At 43.7% G+C, this 22,416-nt stretch overlaps 1 protein-coding gene across 5 annotated transcripts in view; it reads right to left on the bottom strand.

Moving 5' to 3' along the window:
• Positions 1 to 22,416, bottom strand: part of UBE2F (ubiquitin conjugating enzyme E2 F (putative)) — a 1,146,915-nt gene that overhangs the window by 156,634 nt on the left and 967,865 nt on the right. For all 5 annotated transcript variants that reach the window (XM_078681318.1, XM_078681321.1, XM_078681319.1 and 2 more), the window contains one exon: positions 1,367 to 1,429. In XM_078681318.1, coding sequence (XP_078537444.1) covers positions 1,367 to 1,429 — 63 coding nt within the window. The remainder of the gene's footprint in view (positions 1 to 1,366; positions 1,430 to 22,416) is intronic.

Raw genomic sequence — 22,416 nt, 5'->3', positions numbered from 1 at the left:
CTAAAGGCGTTCAAAAAGTTTTAAATGGAGAACCGAGCCAAAGGCCGCCATTAAGTCCAACAAGATCAGAAATGCCCTGCCTCCCTTATCCAGGGTGCTTCTAACATGCTCTACTACTTCCAGAAGCTCTGTTTCAGTGCTAAAGTGAGATCGGAAGCCTGATTGACTAGGATGTAATCGTTTTTTTACCTCCAAGTACTGAGACAGTTGACAACTGCTTTCTCCAAGACTCCAAGATTTTGGAGAAGGCAGGGAGGAGGGAGATAGCTCTATAACTTGCTGGTTGATTCCGATCAGCGAAAGGTTTTTTTTAACAGAGGGTGCACTTTTGCTCTTTTCTAATGTGCAGGGACCATTCCAGTTGCCAACAAGGTATTTTGGGCCAGATGTAGGTAGCCAAATACCGGTCGGCAACGGCCGATTTCGGCCGTTACCGACCGGTATTTGGCTTTTGAGATGTAGGTGGGTCGTTATTTACAGAATCGGTATATTTACCGATTCGGTAAATTTACCACTTCGGTATTTTACCGAATCGGTAAATATACCGATTCTGTAAATCCACATGTAGCTGACACTCCTAAGAGTGCCACAGGCCCTTAAGAGTCGGTATTTTACCACACAATCCTATTGTTATGTTATGTTATGTTATGTTATGTTATGTTATTTATTCTTTTATATAGCGCACGGCTACTCAAAAAGAGTGTCCCGGCGCTTTTATTGTGTGGTAAAATACCGAATTCAGGTGTGCATGCACATCTGTGCATGCACACCTGTGCAATGTGACACACAGACATGCCCTTAGGGCATGTATGTGTGCCACATGTCACACAAGCCTGTACTTGGGGTGCTAGAGGGTGTCAAACTGACACCCCCTGCACCCTTGCAGGATTCGGTATTTACCGATTCTGAAAATACCGAATCGGTATTTCCTATTGATTCCTATGGGCTTCAAGGCCCATAGGAATCAATGTGAAATACCGATTCGGTATTTACAGAATCTGTAAATACCGAATCTTACCGAATCGGTAATTGGAAAATAAGATTTATCTACATATGCCTCCTTCCTATTTACCTACTCTTAAATACCGAATCGGTATGATTCGGTATTTAAGAGTCGGTAAATAGGAATTACCTACATCTGGCCCTTGGTATATTATTATTGGATTAATGCCCTTTGGGCAGCAGGTTAGTAGGACACAGATCTGATGGGGACCCCGACTTCAGGCTCCTGATTGCCATTACTGACATCTCGAGGGACAGTAGGTCGAAACTAGCCAGAACGGAATTTCCAATGGAAAAATATGACTGTGAACATGCATTTTCATACACCAACAATCATTAACTAAAACAGGAATGGAAAATTCACCTTATCTCGTAAGTGGTGTTCTGCAGCTTCAATGTTCAAAGGGTCATCAAAATTCAAAAGATCCTGGAAAATAAAATAAACATGGATACTTAACACTTTACAAAGGAAATGGCCTCAGCTTGAAAACGAAAAAGCAAACTATTTACCTGTACACTGTAGTTCGAGTATTGATATATTTCATAGATTTGCATGCTTGAATCTTCCCAGTCAGGTGGGAGTGCCATGGAATTTATAAGAAGTACATAGAAAAGCATTGCACAGCAACGCTTATACAAATGACATTGTTACCCAATTCACATAAGTTTAATAAGAACCAATCTTCAACCAATCAGAAAGCAGCTCCTGAGGCCACCATACCTTAGATTTCTCAGCACAGCCGTAAAGGTAATAAGAATGAGACATAAAAGGTAGGAGCTCCTACTGGGGAGGGGCAGAGGTAGAAGATCATACGTGATTCTATGAAAGTTATTGCTGCTGGAGAACTACAGTGTACAGGTAAATAACGTGTTTATTCTCCAATATTGAATTTTTCATATCAAATTTCCAAAGAAAAAACACTTCACGCCTGATCTCAGGAACTTCACAGTGAGCCCTTTATTTGTCCTTTACAATGAACGTCAGGACTCTAATTAATCCAACGTGTTTCGGCCCCTTATTTTGGTCTTAATCATAGATAGTCAGCAGGTCATACAATGTTTTTCAAAACGACACTGTCAGAGGAAAAAAGACTCAAATTAAGTGCACCAGTCTTTTTTTCCAAACAGAAAATGATGAAAAAAAATAGATTTTCTCATGGATTTCGGAAATACAAAACAAATGTTTGACTTTCCATTTACCAACTATGGAGGCAGGCGACTGGTTGAGAATTTGATTAATGAGAAACATAATAATTACACATTGTGTTTTACTGTAATAACAATGAGACTGGGGGAAAGCACAAATAATGTAATAAAATCAACTTATTACTACAAAGCGTGGTTTTCTGTTTGGAAAAAAGACTGGTCACAACTTATTTGAGTCATTTTCCTCTAACAGTGTCATCTTTGAAAAACTAAATGGCTCACTGTGAAGTCCCTGAGATCAGGCGTGACATGTTCTTTCAGTCAGTTTTATTCGAATTCAGTAAAAGATTCATAAAAGCGTACAGAATAAAAATACAATAATCACCAACATCAATAATATGCATTACAAAGTCACTATCTGTGCGAAGACGACAATGATTCATTATACTAGTAAAATTAATTTACCATTCATCGTATACAAACCCTAGCAACTTTGTTGCAAGGCATGGTCATAGCAAATTCAATTAAGTCAGTTACATTAAAAAGTATGGTATATTTACATGTTATAGTGACATATTTAAAAAATAAAGCAGATGTCCTTCAAAGGGTATAAGGGAAAAAAGTACATAAGTTATCCTTTGGTAAAGACCATCCATGGACTTAATGTAAGTCAATATCAATTTCAGTTGCTTAAGAAAGCCCATTCTGTGCACGGGTTTAACACGACAGGGATCCAGATCTAAGCCTTAGAGTAAAGGAAATCGGTTATGGGTTATAGGTTATAGGTAGATGGTATGTGTTTGCTAAATCCAGGACAATAACTACCCATCCCAAAGTTATTTTATTTGTGTGATCTTGCATGGGGCATATATGTAGTCCTTGAATAAAAATCATGCAGTTCCCATATTCCGATTGAGCCATCACCCATTTGTGGCTGCCAACATCGAAAATGTTTGATGACTCGAGGGTCCCTGAAGTTGACCAAAACCAGGTCTCCCGATATGTCCTTGGGGATGGGTCCCAACCACCCTACCCTTCTAACATTTAAGATCGTTTCGTCGATATTGGGTGGTAAGGGTCTATTATTTGTCAACCAGAAAGACACCTTATTTCCCAGGACTGCTGGTCTTTCAATTTTACCATTAGTTAGCTCGGGGACACCCGAGAGGATGGACACAAAGGGTGCAGCCTCCGGTGGTAAATCTATATGTTTAGCCCTTCTTTGCGTATTACCATAGATTTGGGACCTCCCCTTTTTCACCGTGAGTGGTTTAATCTGGCCATCTCTGGATGCAGGAATCTGGGCTATCGAAGGATTTGGTATGACTAATGTTTTAGATATATTGGGGGCAAATACATGAGTTTGAATAGTATTACTTTGTACAGGGAGGATGGGAATATCAGTAGTCACTAGGGTCTCGACTTGATTCTTTCGATCAGTTCTTTTAGAGATCGTTAGGTTTGCCCCGATAGATTCCTCTATAGAACAGAGCTTTTCCCCTATTGCCTCAATTCTTTTTACCAGTGGGGAAATTAGAGACCTAACCAGGACGTCAATTTGGACGAATAGTTCAGATGTTGCGGTATTTACAGTCAGCTCCAGATTTGAACGTAGCTCTGGTGTTTTAAGGGTGTTGTTAGTTCCTGAAGGGGGACTTTGATATAATATTTGTACTTTAGCTGATCTATCCCTCTGTTTAGGCCCTTTGCGCTTTCTATTTGGATAGGGTGGCTGAACATTTACTAGCGGTTGTATACTATCTGTAGGTGTAGATAGAGAAGGGGAACAAGGATGACTTAAGTTTAGTTGAAATGTGGTAATAGGCTGGGGGCTAGTATTTCGCAATGCACCTACAGAAGCATTTGCTGAGTCATTCTCGTTCCCAACATTAGTATACACGGTTTTACAGAGCATATTTAGTTCATCCAGTAAAGAAAATTTTTGTGTTTGGTCTGATGGCTCCATAGCTGAGTGGTTGCTAGATGTGGATTCTATACAGAGACTCTTTTCTACTCTTTCTACGACGGACTCGATAGCCGATGTGGTCTTGATTAGATAATTGTCCAATGTCCCTTTCCGTTGGCCCCCCTGGGGTATGTTGTTCGTGCGAGGCCCTTTATCTGTCATGATGTAGTTAACTTCATGGAAATATATATATGACAGAGGGCTAAGCAACAATGCACGTACTCCAATAGTCTAACAGCAGGGAGGTAAACAGGGTAGACCAGTAGAGGATACTGAGAAAAAAAGAAAAAAAACGAAAATATGATGAGTCAATTTAATGGATTTGTAGTACTAAGTTACCTCTCGTTTTGCATTGAACATACAGGCGGCAATTGAAGGGGGGTGACCCATCCCATCCTCCTCATGCCTCTGAGGGCCACAGAGGGCCCGCCCTTTTCCCGGGCTTTGTCCGGCGCTCCCGCAACGCGGGACTGGTGAGGGAATTTGAAGCGCCTCCAGGCGCGGAAGTTTGCTCTCGCGGCTTCCTGACGCAAAGCACGCCAGGGATTGTAGTCTCCCCCGCTCGGCGGCCGCAGCACGGTGTCAGAGGCTGCGGCGGCGGGGGGAGACAGCTGGCAGGGTCCCACTGGAAAAAGGAGGTGAAGCAAGCCACCCCAGGCTTGGCAGGTCCGGTTACAAAAAGACGCCCCTTTCTTCGGAGAGTGAACTTGATGTTTAGCGGTTGTTCGTTTCCTGCACACTGGGGCCGAGATCGATAGATAGATAGATAGATACTGTGCTCACCTCATTGAAAGACTGATTGCACTACTGCTGCATCATTGTTCACTGTGGTATCCAGGCAATAATGACATGTGAACGTATGCCTGTTTGTCACGCAACAGCTCTGCAGAAATAGTTGTGTATGTATATGAGAATATATATATATTCAAAAAGCTGGAAAAGCTCATGAAAAGAGAGCAAGCAAGCTCTTTGAGCAGATACTTGGAGGTGGGTCGGATTCCCCGAGGATTAAGGATCATGCTAGCCCCCAGTTATGAGCTACCGGACCCCAATATGCTCTGAGAGTGGGCGGAATGCAACCTAGATTCCTCACGTAGGCTTGTGGTAAATAAATAATTAATTACCGGTACTATTTTTGACTAGATATACAATAACAGATAGCTCAATAAATAAGAGTCAAGATTCGAGGTAGCTGGAGTTTGCAGGTTTAATACAGCATAAAGGACAGGAACAGGACAACCTGCACGAGGAAGATCTGGGATGGCTAGCAACTTTTAATAACAGTGCACAAGCATATATAGTTAGACAAAATACATGGTATTCAATACAATAGGCGTAGCAGTGGGCAGGGCCTGTAGCAGTCGCGAAAGATAAGGCATAAAGTGGGTGTAACAAGAGGCGTGAACAGGGCGTATACATAGACATGTGATGTAAACGTAACAGAATATGTCATAAATGGGGCGGAAACATGGAGGGGGCTACCTAAAGAGCCGGGACCTCTGACCTAGTGGTGCGCGCAAGCTGGCAATGACGTGTTACTAGGGAGAAGCTGGGGGCTATGACTTCTGTGCTAGAAGAAGAGACGAAAGTCTGGAGTGTCAGAGCGACATGTACCTAAACATTATCTAGTATCTGATGTTTAGAGAACATGTTGATAGAAACTAAAAGTCAGGAGGGGAAAGGCTACTTGACTCTAAGACTGGTGCATGCATTATTCTACATGTAGTGCGTGTTGAGGAATATTAAATGACCATTAATACAGTATTTCTCTTACATGGAGACGTAAAGGCTAGACGATGACTGGAACTATTGATGCGATTCAGTAGCTTCGGAATGCAGAGAAGGAGGGCTGGACTGATAACTAGAATCATAACATACTCTTGGCAGACTGGCAGGCAGAGCCAGGCCGAGCCGGGCACTGTGAGGCAGGAAGTAAGTGAAGGGTCAGGGATACAGGTGGGGGCTGCATCGCTCCTCGGAGAGGGTTCAGAAGACAGGAGCTTAATCTGAGTCCGGGCCCTTTTGAGGCCTAGAAACGGGGACTTTACAATGAAATAACGTGCACACTGTGAAACGTGGCAACATAACTTTACATAGGCCTAATACTCGTAGCTTTCACGAGAACTGGAAACTGGCATACTAGAGATGGACACAACTAGAATTGCGTCTTTTAATCGATCATGGGGAATACATATGCATATTAATCATGCACATATAACATAAGATGGGGAACACGTAGGGACACAGAATATGGCAAAATTTACTTTTCCACATTCCCTCCTTGTCACTACGTTTCCATCAGGAAACATCAATATTCATGATACCATCTATCATTTCATACAGTATCATTTGCTCGTCTCGAATTGTCTTGGAACGGGACTTAGGACGGGGACTTAGACTAGGAATACAGGATGTAGCACAAATGCCGCAAATCGCAGGGCCACATTGTAAACAGAGGCAGCAACTGAAAATGATCATTACTGCAATACCTAGAAATGACAATATTTTCCATCCCCAGGCAGAAATTATACTCCAGAGCCAACCGGACCATGTCCAGGTGCCTGGATTCTGGTGTAACTGGTGGGCAATCTTATTAGGAATGAAAATGCAGCAACTAGATCCGATGACTCTACATGCTCCTCCTCTATCGGCCAGTATGACGTCAAGAACGAGACGATTTTGGAGCACGACAAATCTCATAGCAGATTGCTCTTCAGTTAAGTTACCTAGAGCAGAAGTAGTCTCATTCACTACTGCTTCAAGGGTTCTGGTTAATCTACGAATTAACTTACTATTCTGGATAGGTCCTATAAAGAAGAAGAAACCTCTATTGAAGTCTGTATACTGTTCTAGAGCAGTTTCAGTTTGATCGACAATTGGGGACTCGATCTCCCTTCTAGGTCTGACGTGTACTAGATGTGTGTTTCTATGATAATCAGATGGGGCTAGAAAAACTGGTGGCAGTAGGAAGGCAATGTAACATGTACCATCCCAGTCGAGGGGCAGACGAACATATGCGGTCTGACCACAAACAAAATAAGAATGACGTGAGGCCTTGAAAATAGATTTCCCACTGTCACTATACTCGACAGTAGTAGTACAATCACTATGTCCTACATGTGCGGAACCATTATTTCTGACACATAATTCGCCTTTGACTGGCAGTACTGAAATAGCAGGTAGATCTGGAGTAGTATCGGACTGAACATTCAGGACCATGAAATTCGAAGAATAATTACCTAAATCATATACTTCATTTTCTAGATCTAACCCTGTTCTATGGGTGAGACCTTGCTTGTCTGGGAAAACATGTTCTATTCAGAAGGGACATATCAGTTGTGGATGACGTTAACGTGGACCATGCTCCACACGAACCATTATGTGAAAACGGATAAGGAAAGAGTGGCAGAACTCCCTTCGGTGTCTGGAAAGGAGGGAGTCGACCACACACCCAACAATTGGTAGCATTGCTGGTCTGGTGTGAATAGTGTAACATTCTGATGAATGTGTTATTTCTCATAGCAAGACGATAGGATAACTCGTGAGGAGGCAGATCACTAAATGTGTGCTCTACTGTAGCATTAGAAAACGTATTTACATGAGAAATTGGAAAACATAAATGCAATGCATAACTTGTGCAGGTAACCATCAAACTTAGAAACAATATAAAACTTAGAAAAACGATACATCTGATAGAGTTTTGACTAACTCTCTCACTATGGGGGTCTATCTCATACATGTCAGGGACCTGTCTAACCGTTTCACCCGAGGGGGACTTAGACAATTAAACTGGCTGACTTATTTTACTAGACCGGAGCTTTAACTTATACTCCTGCTGCGGAGTTTTCTCAAACAGAGGAACTTTCAGTTCTGGATTTGTGTTAATGTCTGATTTAGAGTCTGGATTCAGACAGTCTTTAATGATGGAACAGTCCTTGGAAATGTTCTTGGCAAAAGTTTTATCACGGAGTTCATGAAATTTCTTGACATGCGACAGATGGACCCAACCTTTGCGGCCCTCCAACTTCACGGCCGTACGGGTGGTCAGAAGGACTAGTCTCGGCTCCTTCCAACGAGGCTCCAGTGGACTTGAACGATCAAAGTTCCTTACTAGCACGAGGTCTCCTGGAATGACCTCATGCGGTTTCACCTCGGTATTGTCTGGAAATGCGGCGGCAACCTGTGAACGACAAGAGTGTAGGGCAGACATCAAGGAAGCTAGGTAATCTGTCAGCATATTACTGGAAACATCTGTAATACTTCGGGGTCTAGGTGTACCCCACATGTTCGGGGGGCGGCCGAATACGACCTCATAAGGGGACAGACCTGATCTGCAATGTGCAACCATGCGCATATAGAACAGAGCGACTGGCAGAGCTACCAGCCAGTCTACACCTTTCTCTTTACAGACTTTGGCGATGCGTATTTTTAGGGTCTGATTATGTCTCTCTACGAGACCTGTTGCTTCAGGATGGCGTACACAATGAAACTTCCACTGGTACCCTAACAGAAGGGAAACATGCTTCATGAGTTCAGATGAGAATGGCTGGCCGTTGTCTGAATACACGACCCTAGGAAGTCCATAACGGGGGAAAAATTCACGAACCAGCTGCTTGGCAGTGGTCGCGGCTGTGTAATCTGGAACTGGATATGCTTCTGTCCATCTGGACAAAGCGCATACAACTACAAGGACATACTTGAAACCTCGACATCGTTCCATCTGGATATAATCCATCTGGAGGACCTCAAAAGGGTGGTCAGGAGGCTGGAATCCCCCTTGTTCCACCGGGACACTTTTACCGGGATTGAACTGACAACATATCATACAGGTACGGACTTTCTGCTTGGCTGCAGCTCGTAAATGCTTGTTGAACCAAATGTTCTGGATACTGTCTAACATGGCTTTTTCTCCTAAATGTGCAGGACTATGTGCGGTATTGATAATGACTTGAACCATTGAGTCGGGGAGAAACCATGTGGCTTTTCCCTTCGTCAACCATCCTTGATCTGTCTGGACCCCTCCTTGTTCGGACCATTTCTTGATTTCATCGGGAATAGCATGTGACTGGATATCTATGACATCTTGAGTGGGGTCCTTAACTGTCATACATGTAGTCGGATCTGGAGTGTGTGTCAGTGTCATGTTAACTGGAATGTCTGGAGTCTGGGCTGTGAGCTTGGCTGTTTGATCTGCTAGATCATTACCTTGAGAAATAATGTCAGTGACTTTCGTATGTGCTTTGCACTTCATGATAGCGATAGCTGTCGGTAAATGTATTGCATCTAACAGAGCTTGGATAAGGAGACCATGCTGAATCTTGGTTCCATGAGAAGTCATGAAACCTCTTTCTTGCCAGAGCACTCCAAAGTCGTGTACGACTCCGAATGCATAACGTGAATCTGTGTAAATGTTAACTTTCAGGTTCTTGGCACGTATGCAGGCTTGGGTCAGAGCGACTAGCTCTGCTGCTTGAGCGGACAGGGTGTCAATACGGTGTGTCTCTATAACTTCAGTATCAGTAGTCACTGCATACGCGGCTACTAGTTCCCCTGTATTGGTTCTCATACATGAACCGTCCACATAAAGTGTCAGGTCGGGATCAGGTAATGCAATGTCTGTCAGGTCTTGTCTTGGCTTAGTCATAGTGTTAATAACTTCCACACAGTCATGTGTGGCAGGATTTGAAGTAACTGACGGTAACAGTGTAGCAGGATTTAAAACGTTGCAGCGTCTGATTTCTATGTGTGGCTGGAACAGTGTCAGTTCATAACCTGTTAAACGTGCAATTGTCAAGTGCTGAGTCTGTGTTCGGTTTAAAAGAACTTCCACGGAATGTGGAACTTGTACTGTCAGGGAGTGTCCTAATACTATGGAATCACTTTGTCTGATAGCTAGAGCTGTAGCTGCGACTGACTTGAGGCACGCAGGCAGAGCCTGGGCTACTGGATCTAATGTGCTCGAAAAATAAGCACAAGGCTTGTACTGTCCTGCTTGATCTTGTGTGAGAACAGATAATGCAATACCATTACGTTCTGTGACAAAAAGTGTAAAAGGCTTACTGTAGTTCGGTGTAGCTAGAACAGGTGCTTGGCATAAGGCTTTCTTTAATTCATTAAAACTAAGTGTATGTTCAGATGTCCAAGGGAGGACAGTCGATACGGCTGCCTCCTGTGTCGTTAACTGTATCAGTGGCTTGGCTAGAAATGCATACTGAGGAATCCATTGTCTGCAGTAAGAAGTGAGGCCAATAAAAGCACGTACCTCCTTCTGTGTCTTGGGCTGTGGAAGACTCGCTATTAACTGGATACGGTCTGGTGTCAACTGCCTACCCCACTTGGACAGTAAGTGGCCTAAGTAGATCACTTGCTGGACACAGAATTGAAGCTTCGAAGGGGACACCTTGTGCCCCATCTCGGCTAGGAAATACAGGACTGTAAGTGACGCACGCTCTCAGTCACGTTCAGAACGGGCTGTGATCAGTAGATCATCGACATACTGGAGCAGGGCAGTGTCTGTTGGCATGTGAATATTGTCTAGTTGTCTCTTAAGTGCTTGACTGTAAATACTAGGGCTTTCAGTGAAACCTTGAGGAGCTCGTGTAAATGTATAGCTCCTTCCATTTAAACAAAAGCCGAAAAGATACTGGCTGTCTGGATGAATCGGGACACTGAAAAATGCATTTTTACGGTCTATTACAGTGAAAAACGTAGCTTCAGAATCAATGGCTGTCAATAGGGATGAGATATCTGGGACAACTGGGTACTGGGGAATGATAAATTTATTAAGTTCTCGTAGGTCAATCACTAATCGATATACTGGAGGTGCATTTGGATCAGTACGTTTCATGACTGGAATGATAGGAGAGTTACATACATTGGAGTCAGTTTCTACAACTACTCCTTGAGCAATGAGCTCGTCAATAATTTTGGATAAGGCTGCTACAGCCTCAGGTGGCAATCTGTACTGTCTGATTCGTGGTAACACTACACCTGCCTTAAGAGTCACACGATGGGGTGTGATTTGCATAAAACCAACATCAGTTGGACCTTGTGCCCATAGATGCTGCGGGACATTCAATAATCTTGGATCAAAATCACGTAAAACATAGTGACCCTTGAAGTCACGCAAAAACAAACGTATTCCTTCTGGGGAGCAACAAATAACTGCACCTAATTCTTTCAGTGTCTTAATGCCTAACAAATTTTCTGGACATGACTTTGTAAGTAACAGGTCAGTAGTTCGGGACAATGGACCTACTTCTAAAGTAACTGGTTTAGAAATCTCGTTAACTATGGGCTTTCCTGAAAATCCAAGGGAAACATTTCTAGAGCCTGAGAGCGGAGCCCCTGGAACCTCGTCATGACTTATAGTAGTCCTACTTGCCCCTGTATCAATCAGAAACTTTCTGTCTTTCCCTAATACTTGACCGTGAACATAGGGACCCTCTTGATCTACAGGTATCTCGATGAGAGGCAAGCCTACCTCCCTCTCTAGGCTGTTTCATGAATACTGCTGGTACTCTGGATACTCGGACTGTGCATACTGGTACATCTGCTGTGTAACATGCTGTGTTGCAGCAATAGGCTGCGGTGCTGTAACTGTCTGTGGTGCATTCTGTGGTGACTGAGAAGTCTGTGAAACTTGTTCTTGTCTAGGCGGACGTGGTCTTTCTTTAGTCTTACCAGTGGCTATATTGTGTTTCAGAACTGCACACTCGTTTATGAAATGACCTGGCTGTTTACAATAATTGCAGGTCCCTTTAACAGGAACTGCAGGATGACTGGCTTGATTCGTACCCCTCTTCTGACTGTCTTGTGGAACAGATTGTGCAACTAGTACTTTCATTTTTGTGTCTTTCATACGTCTTCTCTCGTGTTCTTGCTCTTCTCTGATTCTATTCTGGTGATACTGAAGCATCTGAAGCATTTGGGACGGAGTATTAGCTTGCCAGGTACTTTCGACTTTCAAAACTCGATTTTTCACTTGTGGACTTGAATTCTCGACTAGTTTAGTAACAAAAAGATGAGGGTATGACTCACTACTCGTCTTCAAACCACTGTTAATGCTAAAACATTTCTCAAACCTAGAATAAAAATCACTAGTATCTTCGTCTGGTTTCTGTTTACAGGCTGAGATTGCATCCCAGTCTTCCTTTTTCGTGGCTAGTATTCTTGGCAAAACTTGTATTAACAGTTCGGGTAGTTCTTTACATTTACCTCCTAGACCGGTACCTGGTACACGTGTATTTTCTTCAGCTTCTAGAGCTGCCCAATCTATCTTTTTCTCTCCCACCTCCCATTCTTTTTCCTTGAGTTTTTCATATGTGCCCGCAGGCAACAGGACCTTTAACATTTTAATAATGTCTGGATACGTGTATTCTCCCATACGGAGCATGTCTTTTAATTCACGGTGGAACCCTGCTGGATCTTTATCGTGACAGGGAATTAACTTCTTCATCTCTAAGAGTTCCATCTTTGTAATCGGGGTGTAAACGAATACTCGTTGCATTTCACCAGCTGGTGTCCTAACTGGGTGTACTTCTCGTAACGGATGCTGTCTGTCTATGTAAAACGGTTTACTTTCTGGGGGTGAGACGTGAACAAAATGCGGATTCAGGAACGTTCTATATTTGTGGCGCTGTTCTAGAATTATACTAATTAAGTCGGTACCTAGACCTTTCCATCTATACTGGAGTAACTCGTTCAGAACATCATGTAACGGACCTGGATCAGAATGCTGACCACAGTGTAATGAGGTGCTGGATCATATACATACCCACCAGTCGCTGCTCGGCTGGGGGCAGTTTCAGAAACATTTGTGCCACTATTTCGTCTGGAAAAGTGGTAGAATCAGTAGCCCATCGGATTGCTGATCGGGCTAGTTCTTGTTCATGCATGGTACTAAGTTCACTATAACCGATACGTGATTTCAGAATGTGATCGGTAGCTTGAAATACTTGCTCTAGAGAACCTTGTTCTGGTGCTGGAAGAGGAACAGTTTTCTTGTAGTCTAGACGTGAATGTCGGTCGGAAAGTCTAGTTCTACCTACATACGCTATTCTGGAAGGATTCTCATCTTCTACCTCTTCAGTAGGAGAGTCATTTTCTTTCTCGCTTACTTGTGCTGCTTTACGTTGTTCGTGTAACCTTATTATTTCCTTACGTATTTTCTTGTACATACTCTCTATACTATTGAGTGTCTTGTGCTTACCCTCGGCTATATTATCACTCCACTTTGTCAGAATTTTCATTTCGTTCGGATCTTTAGTCGGGGAATCTTGTTCCCTAATTAAACAATTGATCAGAAACTTTAATAGCATGAACTGAATCTCAGCTTTCCTGAGAGACATGACTTCACCAATACTTTCTGGATCTTGTCCTGTACGAATGAAACGATACATTCTGTCTAGATCTTCTTTCATATTCGGTAGGGTGACCAAATACTCGGACACCTGTCTTATACGCACGGAATATATAACCATACTATCCTCGCCTGGAACTGGATCATAACAGCATTCAGTAAGAGCTCGCCTGATTTCTGCAATGGACTGATATTTGGGCGTACGCTGTAACGCACGTTCATGTAACTCGACTGATGTTACACGTTTGTGTGGCGGCGGGGTTCCAGGAGGACCTCCTCCCGCGGCCCCTGAACTGGAATCGTCGACTGATACTCTTCGTGCTGGCAGAGTGACTGATGTTGCGGGAACTTGTAATGTCGGCTGGACCGGGGGTACCGTAACGGGTGCTGTAACAGGTGCCCCGGTATCTGGAGGAGCAGGAATTGCGTTATTTACAGGAGCTGGCGGAACAGGATTAGCATATTCGGGGACTGTGTCGTCCAAATAGGACGAGAGAAAAATATCAGCTGCGGTCGGTTGGTGACGTAGCTTGGTCGGAACTAAGGGCGGCGGAAAATTACTGGATGCCTCCGGGGTTGCTTTTGGCAAGCCCTCGGCAAGAAGAGGGTACATACCCTTAATAAGGGCATTCCTCTGTCTGTCTGACTGTTCGGTTTTAACTCGTTCACCTATTTTGATTAATTCCCTTTCTTGGGCTCTTTCTGAGGATTCTCTACTTAATTCTGACTTTCTGATTTCTTTTTCGGTTCTTTTATTAGATTCTTTGCGCCATAACTCGATGGCATCTTTCTGGGACTGTCTGGCTTTCTTTTTCCATAATGCCTCTTCTACTCGCATGATGCACTCGGCATCCCACGTACCTGATACGGGCCATCTATACTTTTCTTCTAATTCCTTGGTGTACTCCACCCATAAATCTAGATATAATATGGCACTTATGCCATGCTTTTGATACATAAAATGACCTGGACTGTCCCTAGGCGGGACAGGAACTGCTTCTTCTAACAGACCTTTTCTAGTTCTTAACTGACGTAATTTGGAGAATAGAGGCATGACTGGGCTAGAGTCTAGACTCAATACAATACACAATGAACACGATGATTACTGGAAAACAACACATTCATACCACGACATTGAAAACACATTGAAATAACATTTAAAATAACAGTTCGGACAAGGTACTACCTGAAATACTGAGAGCAGAACACATGAATTTTCTCGAGAGCAGAACTGACTAGAACAGAAACTAGAATGACTGGATGTACTGCTAAAACAGTACGAAACTTACCGGTCTCATAAAGAGACACGTCAGGACCCGCATCCACCTAGGTGGACACTTCGTGTTGGATCTGTGTACCCAAACCCACGGACCAGAGACAATTAGATTGACCCTGTCTAGATACTACCCCAGCAACGGTACTCACCGGGCAGCAAGAACGGAAGGCCTCGGACTGGACTGGACTGCTACGACGACGGACTACGAACTTCGGACTTCAGTTACGGGTGGGCCTCCGGATACCTCGGACCTTGGACTCTCGGCTTGGGCTCTGGTCGGGACTCGCCGCGTTCCTCCACCGCCTCGTCTGGATGCTGGACCGCAACCTCCGTCTCCTCCGTGGGCCTGAGGGATACTTAAAGCAGAAATATCTGCACGTGCACGGTATGGTTCCGTCACGGCTGCAGAGGGTCAGGGGGGCTTGCGTGGCTTCTCCGGCGCGTGGGGAAAGGGCAAGTCCCTATTCGGGCGCCATTAAGTGGTAAATAAATAATTAATTACCGGTACTATTTTTGACTAGATATACAATAACAGATAGCTCAATAAATAAGAGTCAAGATTCGAGGTAGCTGGAGTTTGCAGGTTTAATACAGCATAAAGGACAGGAACAGGACAACCTGCACGAGGAAGATCTGGGATGGCTAGCAACTTTTAATAACAGTGCACAAGCATATATAGTTAGACAAAATACATGGTATTCAATACAATAGGCGTAGCAGTGGGCAGGGCCTGTAGCAGTCGCGAAAGATAAGGCATAAAGTGGGTGTAACAAGAGGCGTGAACAGGGCGTATACATAGACATGTGATGTAAACGTAACAGAATATGTCATAAATGGGGCGGAAACATGGAGGGGGCTACCTAAAGAGCCGGGACCTCTGACCTAGTGGTGCGCGCAAGCTGGCAATGACGTGTTACTAGGGAGAAGCTGGGGGCTATGACTTCTGTGCTAGAAGAAGAGACGAAAGTCTGGAGTGTCAGAGCGACATGTACCTAAACATTATCTAGTATCTGATGTTTAGAGAACATGTTGATAGAAACTAAAAGTCAGGAGGGGAAAGGCTACTTGACTCTAAGACTGGTGCATGCATTATTCTACATGTAGTGCGTGTTGAGGAATATTAAATGACCATTAATACAGTATTTCTCTTACATGGAGACGTAAAGGCTAGACGATGACTGGAACTATTGATGCGATTCAGTAGCTTCGGAATGCAGAGAAGGAGGGCTGGACTGATAACTAGAATCATAACATACTCTTGGCAGACTGGCAGGCAGAGCCAGGCCGAGCCGGGCACTGTGAGGCAGGAAGTAAGTGAAGGGTCAGGGATACAGGTGGGGGCTGCATCGCTCCTCGGAGAGGGTTCAGAAGACAGGAGCTGAATCTGAGTCCGGGCCCTTTTGAGGCCTAGAAACGGGGACTTTACAATGAAATAACGTGCACACTGTGAAACGTGGCAACATAACTTTACATAGGCCTAATACTCGTAGCTTTCACGAGAACTGGAAACTGGCATACTAGAGATGGACACAACTAGAATTGCGTCTTTTAATCGATCATGGGGAATACATATGCATATTAATCATGCACATATAACATAAGATGGGGAACACGTAGGGACACAGAATATGGCAAAATTTACTTTTCCACAGGCTGGTCACCATCCTCGTTAAATATGCGGAGAGTGACCGGGCAGCGTTACAGGTACAAGTAGAGGAACTCAATGGCGAGATAGATGCATTGGATTCAGGGGCAGCGGCCGAGTGTGCGAAACCTAGAGAAGAGATGATGGTTAGATTGCGCAAGGAGGAGGAAATAATCAAAAAGAGGAAGGCTTTCAAATTCCAACGTGATAAAACGGACTACCAAGGGAATTTGATGCCATTAAAGCAGCTAAAACTCCCTCAGACCCTCCAGCGTCCCTGGCCAGTACAAGCTCTGCAACAGCGCTGCATCTGGTCTCATCTGCTTCTGACTTAAGTTCTTTGCCCGACAGTGAATCGGATACAGAAGCAAGTAGAAATTACCCCCGATTGGGGTTTACCAGGTTCTCGCTGGCGCAAGAGGTGGACTGCCTGCGCCAGGACAGGCACGATACTCTGCGTCCCAGAAGACCCAATCAGAGCGACGGAAAAGGAACAACACGGAACGCCGCCAACGCTGCAAAGCTGGCTCTAAACGAAAAACCAAAGAAAAAGAACTATTCCAACAAAAGATAGAATCAAAACAAGTAAGTCCAGCTCAAGAGGAATCCAGCCCCGATCCAAATGAGTCCTCTATCATCAATCTCACCAATGTTACACTCACTACGGCAGAATTACAAACTCTTTCGCTGGGACTATCTTATAGTCCAGCGAGCAACTTCAATTATGGAAAAACCAGGATTGTTCTTTTTAAATACACCCGCAAATTGAAGCTACAGAAACATTTTATTTGCAACAAATTCCAGCCCGAAGCAAATAAGACATCAACAACTAACACTTTACCTGGCCTGAATGTCAATGATTTGGAACTAATACAGGATTTGGAAGCAATGCGCAATGAAATCCCGAGTTCAGGCTTTTCAGAAGAACATTTGGTTTTAAAGACTCCAGGCAGCACAAAATTTAAACCCAAATCCACTTTTACCCCTCTTTTGTTGCATGACAATATTGACATCTTTCATGAACTGGCCATCAAGGGTATCAAAGATCTTTATGTTACAACATTGATGGAAAAACGCAAGTATTCAGCACAAAACAACTGCTATGTTAATCTGGTTAAAAAGTTACAAGCGGACAAAAACATCATAATCCGCCAATCAGACAAAGGGGGCAATGTTGTTTTGTGGCCACGTTCTTTGTATATGGAAGAGGCCTACCTTCAGTCGAATGATTTGCTGTGTTATAAGCGATGTGATGGCAGCTCTGTCAGAAAAGCACAAGCGGATTACTATACACAACTGATGGGTTGGAGAAGTTCGGGGTTACTGAGTCAGGACGAATTCAAGTTCCTTAAAAATGAACATTCAGTAATCCCCGTCTTCTACCTTATCCCGAAGGTCCACAAGAACCCTGAGAAACCTCCAGGCAGACCTATTATTTCTGCTCGGATTGGGCTCTTGGAAAACACCACCATGTACACATGCTACACAGCAACTAGTGTTGCCTGAGCCACTTGGGAACAATCAATAAGAGACAGAAGTGCTCCATCTTGATCTTGGTGAGGACCTTGGCAATCAGTGGGAAGGGAGGGGGGCATACGCACAGATCCCGGACCAGCACATCAAAAGGATATTCCCCCCACAATCCTAGGATAGGGATTCGACTGGCGAAAGAAATTGGCATTTGGCATTGCTGTCCGTTGCAAAGAGATCTAGTTTTGGTTTCCCCCACAATGAGAACATCTTGTTCAGCTGCAGTTGGTATAGTTCCCACTCGTGGAAACTGTCCTTGTTCTGTCAGAGAGTATCCGGAAGCGTGTTGTGAGCTCCAGAAACATGCTCTGCTTTTAAGGAGATTCCCTGCTCTGAAAGCCAACCCCACTGCTCCCAAGTTTCCTGAGATAGCATCAGAGATAAAGTTCCTCCCTGTTTGTTGATATAATACATGGTGGTTGTATTGTCGGTACGGACAGCACAGAGGAATTGGCGATCCTTGGTAAGAAATCCTGCAGGGTGAGAAAGATGGCCTTGAGCTCCAAACTGTTGATGTGGAGAGACCTCTGACTTGTGGACCACTTTCCTTGGATCTGAAGATCATGTAAATGGCCTCCCAGCCCTCCATCGAAGCATCTGTGGTGATAATGAAATCTGGTACAAGCGGTAGGAACGTGAGGCCTTGAGAGATATGTGGTTTGTGGGAGCACCATGCCAACGTGGGTATCCTCCACAGAGTAATGGAGATCAAGTCCTCAAAGAACTTTGCCGACTGTATTCAGTTCCTCTAGTAATGACCTAATTTTGAGGTGTGCCAATGGGGCCAAGCTTATTGCAGACAAGATCATGTCTAGGAGCGACTTTAACAGTCTCACAGAAACGAACTGTTTTTTTGCGATTTTTTGAGCCAAGCATGCTAGCCTCTCTTGTCTGCCCTGGGACTAGATTGGCTCCAAGGAATATCATAGTCTGACTGGGACTGGTGGAGGACTTTTGCAAATTTACAGGGAGGTCCAGTTTGCGAAAAAGCGAAACAGGCTTTTGTTGCTTTGTCAGCTTGTACTGGGGTTGAAGTCAGTCGTCTAGGTAAGAAATACTTGATGACCTTGATTCATTAGTGCCGCTGCTAGCAGGCCCATGCACTTGGTGTAAATATTAGGGGCAGATTTGAGGCCGAAAAAAAGGACCTCGAATTGGTAATGGGTACCAGCTACTGCGAATCGAAGATATTTGCGGTGTTTGGGATGGATAGGGATATGGAAGTAAGCATCTTCCAAGTCTAGAGATGCCATGAAATCACGCTGTTGAGACTATGAAGAATATTGGAAAGGTTTATCATCTGTAAGGATTGCTTGCAGAGGTATTTGTTGAGCTTGCTGAGGTCTAGGATAGGTCTCCACTCTCATCATTTCTTGCGGATAAGGAAAAAATGGGAGTAGAAACCTTTCCCTTTTTGAGCAACCAGGATGTTTCTATCGCTCCTTTGGTAAGCCTTATGAATGCTTCCTTGCGTAATAAGTGAAGACTTGAAGGGGGGGGGGGGAGATGGGGGTGCATTCATGTGGAGGATTGGTTGGAGGTTTTTCTGTGAACTCCAGGGTATGGCCATAGGTGACATGGTTCAATACTCAGCTGTCTAAGGTGAAGGTTTGCCATTGATGGAGGTAATTTAATATCTTCATACCTACAGGATGGAAAGATCAAGTAGCTAGTACCTGGACATGGTAATTGTTTCCCAACTTGGAGAAGTGGGTTATCTGCGAAGCCCTTGCTTGTAGAAATCTGCTGTAGAGAACTGGCGGTATGATTGCTGCTGATACCCCTGTCTGTATTGGGGCTAATATGACTGATACTGCTAAGAGTTCTGGGGTCCATCCCTGTAAGAGGAGAAACTGTGTCCACACACTCCTCTAAGAGGTACTTTGCGATATTGAAGAGTACCAAGGGATTTGGCAGTATCAGTGTCTGTCTTAATGGCAAGCAGAGCATTATCAATATGTTTGCCAAATAGCGAGCCCCCGTCAGGTGCCATATCTAATATTTTAGACAGGACCTCCAGTCTAAAAGCAGTTGATTTGAGCCATCCTTTGTGCCTTAGCACAGCTGCGCTGGTCAGTTGATGGAAACCTTTTTAGGCGATGTCTATGGCACAATCTATTTCAGATGAAGTACACTTGCCCTCCAGAATATTTTTCTTTGCCTTTGATCGTTTATCCTCCAACTCGATGATGAAGTCGACATCAGACCACATTTGGAGGTCATAGCGGCCTAGAATTGCCAAGGCTTTGAGTGCATGCACTGTAATCGCTGATACAGTGGAAAATGTTTTGTCAATAGTATCTAGACGAGGTCATCCTTGTCAGGTGGTGCAGAAATTGGAGTAGATGGGTTTTTTGACCTACGTTGCCCTGCCTGCGAGATTACAGAGGTAGGTTTGGGATGTCCTGTCATTCATGCAGTAAAATCCTCAGGGGCTATGTACTTTCTGTCAATGCGAGGGAGGACAGCCGCTACTGTGGCAGGGTTTTTCATAACCTTAAATCCTTCCCCTTTATGTAGTCCACAATCAGTATAAAGTATATCAATTTTCTTGCCTGGTCTATAAAATCATACAAGAAACAGTCAGACTGTTTCACCGACATAGCAAGATGAAATCCGGTTGCTGCTCTATCCATTAAGTTGTGGAATAAGGGATGAAACCATCAAGAGAGATAAATTGTTGAAGGAGATTAGCGAACTAGAAAGCGACAGTAGAAATAAAAAAAAATCGAAAGCAGAAGAAAAAAACTATAGGATTTTGGAAGATGTCCTGCAGAAACATCAGCGTTATATTAAGGATAAAAATACGGATAAGCTTAGAAGGGATGACAATGACTACAGAAATGGTAGAGTTTTTACTTATGCCAAGAAATTTGATAACATTAAGATTAATACCAAGGGTGAGACATCAGATCACTCTACTAGTGATCCAGTGCCAACTGCTTCCTCAAGTGAAACAGACTTACCCAGTGTTACGAACAATGCTAACAAGGACTCTCCACCTCCATAGGTATTCAAACTAGTGCCTCTACAGTCATTTCTTTTTTATTAGAAACGGAGAAATACTGCAGGGGCACCAGGCAGAATAAAAAAACACAGGACAAACAGCATAAGAAAACAAAAAGGGGTAAAGTAAGACACCAGAGGAGGACCAAAAGGAAACGAAGGGGTGACCACGCGGTCGGCCACACGCAACCCACAGAAATTATAACTAATGAATCTGAAGGGGTAGCACCAGAGGATGATATTATTGTTGTAAATGTGTCTGACTATATTCTGAACGATGACAAAATAGAAGTTTTGAGCAAGGGTTTAGGCTTTTGTCCTACATCGTTTCCCAACTTTAAGGACATACACATTAACTTATTCAAATTCATACAGAAACTCAAATCTTTCCATACTAATGGGATTCCCAATGTGCCATCTACTATTACAGCCACAGACTTTGAAATGATGATTAAAGACATACGTGATGTACAGTTGCTCTTGTCTCTTGAACAGGATGTGGGTGATACTCCCAACTTGAGAAATCCTACCGGATCTAGATATCAATCCAAATCTGGATTCAGATGTTGGTCTTAAGTAGAGGTCCAGATTTAAGACTTGTTTGGCATTGATATATTCCACCAACAAATGACTAAAGAACTAAACAGATTAGAGGATGACTACTGTACAGGCCATAAGCACATCAGACAACATTACATGAGGAGAAAGATCTGCACTCCAATTCCTCACCACCAACTCCAACATAATTATCAAAGAAGCAGATAAGGGCGGCAACATAGTCATCACGAACTAAAAGAATTATATTAATTAGATAGACTGCCAACTAGCAGATTCCTCAGCTTACCAAAGATAGAGTGTGAACCCTCTTAATTATACCAATAAAGCAACTGAGTGCAGTTTAAATCACTGGAGGGATACATGTCTGATCACGGACTTGGAATTTCGCTACTTGTATAATCCCACCCCCACTGCTCCATGGCTATATATCCTGCCCAAAATCCATAAGCCAGGTGACTATATTTTCTGGCATTGGCTATCGCACAGAAAGGGTCCCTGAATATATAGATATTTTCCTGTAACCCTTTGTATGCAATCTCCCCTCATATGTTAACGTTACCAAAGACCTGCTTAGCAAAGTATCAGACTTTGAATGGACCGAGGGCAACATTCTAGTGACCTTATATGTTTGTTCCCTATACACATGTATTCCTAAACAGAAAGGTTTGACTGCCATACAACATTTTTGGGATATCAGAAATGCCACCATGTTGGAACACACAGTTATGTCAATGTACCTCATCTCCTTAGTACTAGAAATTAATATCTTCACACACAATGGGGAAAGGTACCAGCAAACACAAGGTGTAGCTATGGGAGCTGTGAAATTTCCACCATCCTTTGCCAATCTCTACATGGGCCTCTACGAGAAGAACACATTTGGACGACCGATCACCCCTCCCCATCCACTCCCCACAAAATACATG

Source organism: Lissotriton helveticus, chromosome 3_1 (genome assembly GCF_964261635.1).
Source record: "Lissotriton helveticus chromosome 3_1, aLisHel1.1, whole genome shotgun sequence".
Taxonomy (NCBI): domain Eukaryota; kingdom Metazoa; phylum Chordata; class Amphibia; order Caudata; family Salamandridae; genus Lissotriton; species Lissotriton helveticus.
This window is presented reverse-complemented; position numbering and strand designations above follow the sequence as displayed.